At 33.9% G+C, this 7,949-nt stretch overlaps 1 protein-coding gene across 1 annotated transcript in view; it reads left to right on the forward strand.

Moving 5' to 3' along the window:
- ADSS2 (adenylosuccinate synthase 2) overlaps positions 1-4,296 on the forward strand; it is a 56,671-nt gene extending 52,375 nt beyond the window's left edge. Inside the window, exon 13 of the mRNA XM_001377547.5 lies at positions 2,831-4,296. Coding sequence (XP_001377584.4) covers positions 2,831-2,883 — 53 coding nt within the window. The 3' untranslated portion in view covers positions 2,884-4,296. The remainder of the gene's footprint in view (positions 1-2,830) is intronic.
- Positions 4,297-7,949: the final 3,653 nt, after the last annotated feature.

A 7,949-nucleotide genomic window follows, 5' to 3' on the forward strand; every position in this document is an offset into this window, starting at 1 on the left:
CACCATCCTTTTGTAGAAGGATAGTCAAGGAATGTCAAATCATTCTGTTTATCTGTATATGTGTCTTATCCTTCTTTACATACTAACTATTTAACTTTGTGAGGGCAGAGGCCATATTTTATCTGAACTTTAAATCATCCCTAGAGCAGTAAGAATTTTAATAAATGTTGAAGGGGGAACATAATTGACTATCTCTATTAGTCTTGTAAAAAGGAAGGAAAAATACCTAGATGATATTAAGATCTATTAAGGGGCAGCTGGGAGGTCCTAGGTTCAAATTTGGCCTCAAACACATCCCAGCTGTGTGACCCTGGGCAAGTCATTTGACCCTCATTGCCTAGCCCTTACCACTCTTCTGTCTTGGATCCAATACACAGTATTGATCCCAAGATGGAAGGTAAGGGTTTAAAAACAACAACAAAAAAAGGAATATCATTCTTCAAGCTTATTTTTTAGTATTGTGCTTGACTTTAGTGACTAGACTTTTAAAAAAAGAATTGAAGAAGCTTGAGGCTTCAGAGAAAAATGAAATTATTAAAGGATTAAATGGATCTTACATGTAGAAATTAGAGATTAATATTCCATATAAAGAAGGCTAAATTACTCCATTCAAGTCTATAAAGGTTTTTTATGAGGCCACTGCTCAATAGTTACAGTCCACATTTATAGAGGCCTGGACAGAAAGAAGGTGAAAATGAATTTGTGAACAGATGAGATTTTAATTGGATGCAAAAACTTCTTATTGGATTAGTTAACATAAGATATTTGAGGAGGATATGAATTCTCCAACCTTGAAGAAAGTCATAAAGATAAGAGAAGGTAACTTTTTGGCCTTGGGGAAAAATAGTCCCATCTGACCTCAGTTTCCTTATCTCTACATTAAGAATGTTCTGAGTTTCCATCTAGGCCTAGTTTTCTGTTCTTGTCAAGAAATCTTAGGAATTTCTTACCATATTTTCCCATAATGATCCAGTTCATTCCAAATGATTTATGTTCTTCCAACTATTAATTTTGGACTTCATACTGGTAGCCAGCATTTTCAGCTTGGTGTCACCTACAGACTTAATAAACATTGTCACTATTTTATCAGTTCATTCATGAAATATTTATTAACGTGCTTACTGCATAGACCACAATGTATAACCTTAGGAAAGATACAAAGTTTAGCAAGGTCTTTGCTTTCATAAAAAGACTTAGGGCTGAAAAGACAGTATGATCTGAATTCAAATAGTGGTATTTATTTTAAAGACTGTAGAAAATTTTAATTACAAGAGGAGCTAAACAGTGTGAGCAAAGGTATGGAAGCTAAGAAAGAACCTGGGTGGATCAGTCAGAAGCCATACAGTGTCATTATAAGTGTTTACCATTTTTTTTCCCCTGATGCTATCATGCTGTTTATAAGCAAATGAGATTGGGATGTCTGAAACAATTTTTTTCTCACAGGGGGGAAAAAAATCTTAATAGGATTCTTACCTATAATGGGAAAATCTAGCCTGTAGAGAAATCTTAAAGATCTTCAACTACAACAGTGTTGCAAACATTAGATCTCTTAACTGTACGTTCTCCCCATTGTTAATAAGTCCTAATTGGAATGAAAGGTTTTAAGTAACTTTCCAGAGAAGAAACACAGGAGATATTTGCATTTTGGTGGATGGCAACAGAATAGAAGGTCACACTGTAAAGAAGAAGAGTTCCCAGTTTCATTTGGAATAGATTTGCTAAAATGACTATGTCCTCTAAGAGCAGGAATTGTTCTGATTCTAGCTTTGAATTCCCACTTTGCACAGGGTAGGTGCTTATTAACCAATGTTTAAATGATAACAAATAATGAAGCCATTATTTGCCAAACTGATTAGAAATTGAATTTTATCATCTATACACAGAAAGTCAATTATAAACTAAATTAAACCCATGGTATGGGAGGAGAGGAAAATTAAGCTAAATAAGGGAAAGTTACCTAAGCCAAAGTAATTTTAAAAAGTTAAATATATATATAAAATCTGGTCTAGATGACTAGAAAAATCTAAGAAATTGTTTTAACAATTCAGAGATTCAAAATATTGTTTTAAAGAACTCTTAAATAATAAAGTACCTAAAAGCTGGAAAAGGACTAAAACAACAAAAAAATTCCCTAAGTAGTTTTTAAGACCTGTGAATTTAGTACTTCTACCTGAAAATATATTGAAACAAATAAAAAATTATATGTATCTGGAAGAGGAGAGAATACTTAATAGCCTGTCATTTTTTCTATCAGACTAATTTTCACTAATTGTTCATAGTTGAAAATCATTTGAAAGTCTTAAATGTAAAACTCTCTAGTAGGCTAGATTTCCCCATTACAGCTGGAATCTCATTAGATTTTTTTCCCCGGTCTCATTTACTTGTCTGAGTATATTTTATAGACATTGGGCGAATTACAGTTTGACATTTCAGAACTGAATTCAGTATCATAATTTTTAAAAAATTACCAAAGCATATAGAATAAAAGTTATACCGTTCTCAAAAACTTTTTTCATAATTGCTAGTAATAGACCATGCCTCTTTAGGACTTCACATAGTGATTGAAAACAGAACTGAATTAAGGTGAAATTCTTGGATGTGTGTGTGTATCTTGACTGCATTTGTACTATTTCCTGCATATGTTTAAAGATAGAAACAAACCATGAAATCAGTGGGTAGAGGCTGCAAGAAGTCAATACAAGTTTTTATTGGGTAGCCTGGAACATGTAGTTGTTAGATACAAATACTGAAAAATTAGATTTCTTATTTTTTATGCTTCAGGTTGCAGGGTGCTAAAATAAGTTTGTTATTTTTATTTTCTCTTTCTTAGTTAAATGGATCGGTGTAGGTAAATCCAGAGAATCAATGATTCAACTCTTTTAAGGACTGCCAATGCAGGAAAGAAGCACACTCCTCCCTGCCCGCCCGCCTCTTTATCCCTTCAAAAGAAAGAAAGGAAAAAAGATAAAGACTGCTTATTCTTAAAACATTTTATTTTCAATCTGCAAAGCCAAGGTTATGGACACTGAATGGAAATGCGTCCTACAGTTGTTTTCAGATTTAGGATCAATGGCTGCTGTGGAAAGAAACTTCGGCATATTCCAGTGTCAGCTTTCTTGAGCTGGCATAACTGCCAGATTGTTTTTGCTCCTGCTGCTCATGGTGCCACATTTTCTTTTAATGTTTAGTCATAATATAGTCCACATTTTAAAAAATCTAATGTAGAGAACTTCAATTGTATTTAATTTTCATTATTGTCTCTGTGCTGTCATTGGCATTACCCGCAAATCTTAGATGGTAAGAACAATTAATGCAGTTTTGCACAAATACTTTTACATTCTGATCATTCAAATTCTGTCATTGTAATCTTTGCTGTTAGAGTAAATGATTAAAGAAGGTGGTTCTGGTCATTTTTGTAATGCTGTAAATTCTGTTTAAATTGTGAACTATCTTTTATCCAGAGACCATTGAATTTGGGAGGCATGCATAGGTTCTTTAATTTGTACAGACAGCATGGAGAACTTGATTTCTGTGAATTAATTAATACTTTGAACATTTAATTGGTCAAGAGAGGAAAAAGTACCCACAAAAATCTGCATATTGTAAAAAGTTCACTTATAATAATTAAAAAACTAGTCTGATGTTTGGTGGGTTTGATTCTTTGTGATTTAAAACAATTCAGAAAGATGTACCCTGCTTTTTGTAATTTAGCATTGTTCTTCCATCTGGTAGGCTTATTCTTCAACATTGTGCCTACTGCCATGCCTATAAAAATCACATGTTGCCAAATGAACCAAGCAAGCCTCTCCAAATTCTAAATCATATCTGGATGATTATACTTCTGCTCTCCTGAAAAAAAAAAGGCACAATTTTGAAGATTAGGCTTAAATTATATTGTGTTTCAGATTAGAAAGACACATTAAATGGGATGTTTTAAATATTTGAATTAGGTGCCATTTAAATTCCTTTATTTTATTATATCATCAATAGCTGATTAAAAAGAACCAAATATTTCTAGTACACCTTTGCATAATGTGTCTTTGTTCTGGAGAGAAAGGCAATAAAATTTTTACTGGTAGTTTTGGAATTTCAGAGATGATTATTCTCTGGAAAAATAGAATTTAAATGTGGACTATATATAAAGTAGACTTGTATAATTTGTTTTTAACTTTTGGTAATGGGATGACTCAATTTATGTATTTTTTAAAACTACTTCCTGGTCTTAAATTTGTTCTTTAAAAACCTATTTGTTAAAGATTTACCATAATAAAATTAGGAACAGCCTTTGGAATAGAACAGATGCTTAATGCCAGTTGATTTAAAAGTGTCTTACAGATTATTGAAGATTCAAACATGACAGGAAAAATTGGGCCTAAAAGAAATAAGACTGAATAAGAATAATGTTAGAGTTTAAAAGTGTTACCCCACTAACTACTCTGATACTGTCATGTGCCTTTCCAGTGATAGGAAAATAAGGGGTAGGGAAGGCAAGTAGGCTGGCCAAGACATCTCATAGTATTTGAAAACATGTTTTTCTGTTCCAAGTAGACAATGGACTAGACCTCATTATTTACATTACCTCTTAGTCCTCATGTAATTGAGAATGAATGGCATAATAAATGGATAATAGGTATAGTATTGGTATGAAACAAACCAATCCATTGGTTTTTAAGTATCTTATGTGGATTTTCATTATTTTTTAAAAAATTTAATTAGTTTGTTATATTAAAATTCCCAGGTATTTCTCACCCTTCCTCTCTTCCTTGCCCTAGAGAAGGTAACAGAAAGATAGATAGATGTCTAAAACTATGTCTTTCTTCCATTTACTTGTTCTTTCTCTGGTGGTGGATATATACAAATCATTCTTAAAATATTTCTGTTACTCTGTATAATGTTTTCTTAGTTCTGCCCATTTTACTCTTCATAATTTCATGTAGATCTTTCCATGTTTTTCTAAAATTAACCTGCTTATCATTTCTTATAGCACAGTAGTATTCCCATCACAATGTATGTGGAGTTTAAAGAAATGCTTTATTTTTGCTTCTTTCCTCTCAAACCCCCTCACAGCCTCCCCTCCCTCCATTTGGACACTGATAGACTAGCAACTATAGCTGGAAGTGGATGTTAGCAGCCTTCTTCATGTAGGTGTGGAAATTGATCAAGACATTCTAAGTAACTTGCCTCATGTCACCTGATAAATTATTGACAGAGCCAGAACTAGAATCTAGGTTTCAACTCTCCATGCAGTGTTCTTTCCACTCTATCATGCCTCCTCTGTGTAAATTGATACAAAGCCTGTATTTGAAGATGGATGTGTCTAGCATTATTGTCAGCATCTGGAATTGGGTTTTAGAATGGTGGTAAGCAAGGTTGAGAGATAGATGTAAAAAGAATACATTTCACATCACTAAGAAGTAGAATAGGCTATGTTACTTTGACAGTTTGGCAGGCTTATTTCTCTTTAAATGTACCCTTTTCCCTTAATTGACTAGAGTAGAGATGGTTTGTTTTTGAGTACTTGACCAAATATCAGACACAAATCATAGGCATGATAATTTGTTTCCACAAATCATTGGTCAAGCTATTTAATGATCACAAATTCCATAGTAGCTTAGGTTTCTTTTAATTAATTTTAATCAAGTCAATTTAATACAAACTTGTGCAATTTTCCTAAGAGCTGACTTGTATGGGTTTCCTTTTCTAATTGCAAAGAAAAAGAACATATTATAAAATATTACATTTATTTACCTGATGGCACAAACACATGCTTAATCTATACATGTACACAACTTACTCTTTATCCAGAGAGATCAGGCAATGGGATAATGGCAATAATGGGCATTTATGTCTTTTAATGTTTGCTAGGTACTTTATATTATTTGAGTTACACCACAACTACATGAAAACAGTGTAGTGCTAACCTCCTACATGTAGAAATATTTCCATTTTAGAAAGGAAGGAACTTGAAGCTCAGAAAAGTTACTTTGCCCCGGCCACTTAGCCAATAAGTGCCAGGGATAATATTTTAACTTGTTTTTGTTTAATTTCAGGTCCAGTCCTCTTTCTGCATGAATGTTCCTATACTATATACCTAGATTACCAATTTTCAAAGAATCAGACTATAAAAATCTCATGACTACTGAATGTAGTCATTTAAGCTTTATTTGAGTCATTGTGTACTTGAGTGTCATGGTATCTTCAGCAACAACCTCATTTATGCAGAACTGTCTAAAATGAATACTTGGTTCTTTTAACATTTCTTGATTATAAATGGAAGGGGAGTTATATATGTAATATAAATGTTTAGTAGTTAAGAAGGCATTGGATAGGTGGGAGATAATAGAATAATCTAAGTATATAAAGTTCTTAATTTTTATCACAAATTAAATTTGTTTTTTTTTTTTTAAACAGCTCCTTGAAACAAGGGCCAATCTTTTTAATGCCGTTATTCTTCTGAAAATTTAAAGCTAAAATATTACTCCAGGGTCAGTGGAGCCATATAGGGACAATCAACAAGGTATTTAGCACAATTGATAATTGGAAGGCTAATTGTGTTCCAGTTGTAGTTCTCCTAATCTTGAGAGATTTCAAAGTGGAACCTAATAGGTTGGGATTACCTGCTTTGAACAAATTTGGAGAAGATGGATGAAAGTCACACAGGATGGGCAAGCATGAATGGTTCAGTCTGTTCTACTGAAGAGAATCTTTTAAAGTAGTTTTAGTTTTCTTTTGAAAAGGAGGATTGCAAGAGTTCCTAAGAAATCAAGCAATTAAAAAGAGCTTAAACCTATAAACACTAAAGTTCAAAGAAAATCACATTTATATTATATCCATTAAGGCTTCATCTCAGGCAGTTTTCATTTGAGAGGTTAGAACATAAGTTTCTATATTATAGTCATATATTGTAAACAGTTCTGTAGCTTAACTACTCCGTATATCTATAATGATTCTTCTAAGAAAACAAATAGTGTTGGCTTTTCCCCTCCCATCATTTAGCCCATGAAATGAAGACAATCAAAATAATTGAGGACAGTCTCCATATAACAATGCCTGCCCCACTCCCTCTGTTTCTCATTTCTCTGGCTTATCACTAGTAATTCCGAGCCCATTTTCCCTAGCACCACCAGTTTGGAGCTTTGCAGGACTGGTGCTTCTGCCTTGCAGCCCTCTCTTTAGGCTTCATTCCTGAAGGACTGTAGCCACACTTAATTGTTGAGACAGTAGAAATAGGAAAGGGGGTGGAGGGGTGGGCTTTGATGGAGGCTCATGTGTGCTGAGTGTGGGAAGTGGGGTAAAGGTGCTGCGTGAGATAAGGACTAGTAAGCAGCAGTTTGGGGTTTTTTTCTTTTTTAGCTTTTAGATTTCACCATGGAAACAGCCGAAATGGCATGATTTCTGTTTTGGAGAGCTTTGAGAGGTCATGGGGATCAAAGAAAATCCCCAGTCTACCATTTTGTTGCTTACAAAGTGTAATTTAGTTATAATCCAGAAGGCTCATTTTGTTATAATAAAAATGATTAGTATAAAACCTACTGGAAAAATAGGAGGTTAGAATACTTCAGGGCATGACTCTGAGTTGACTTCTCTAGCAGATAGATAGTTGGATGAGCCAGAGTCTCATCACCTCCAAGATCATCCATCTGTAAAGTACACCTTCCTTCAACCTATTGCTTAAAATGTCCTGCCTTCCAGAATGCTGCACACGTGGGCTTTGAACTTCCTATCCCTCCGTACTTTTCTTTTTTGCTAGCCTTCATCACCAGTAGCAGAATGTCTGCCAGGAGTACACACGGTCTGACTGTAAGAGATGAGAACTAGCTGATATAATTGGAGTGAGTCTCTGATCTTGGTCTAATTGGTTTTGTGCTGGTGTCTAATGAATTGGTAAAAGACAATGGGTTGTACAATGTTTTGGAATTTAGTATTATCCATTTATCCTTATGGCGTCA

This window comes from Monodelphis domestica, chromosome 2, assembly GCF_027887165.1.
Source record: "Monodelphis domestica isolate mMonDom1 chromosome 2, mMonDom1.pri, whole genome shotgun sequence".
In the NCBI taxonomy this organism is placed as follows: Eukaryota; Metazoa; Chordata; class Mammalia; order Didelphimorphia; family Didelphidae; genus Monodelphis; species Monodelphis domestica.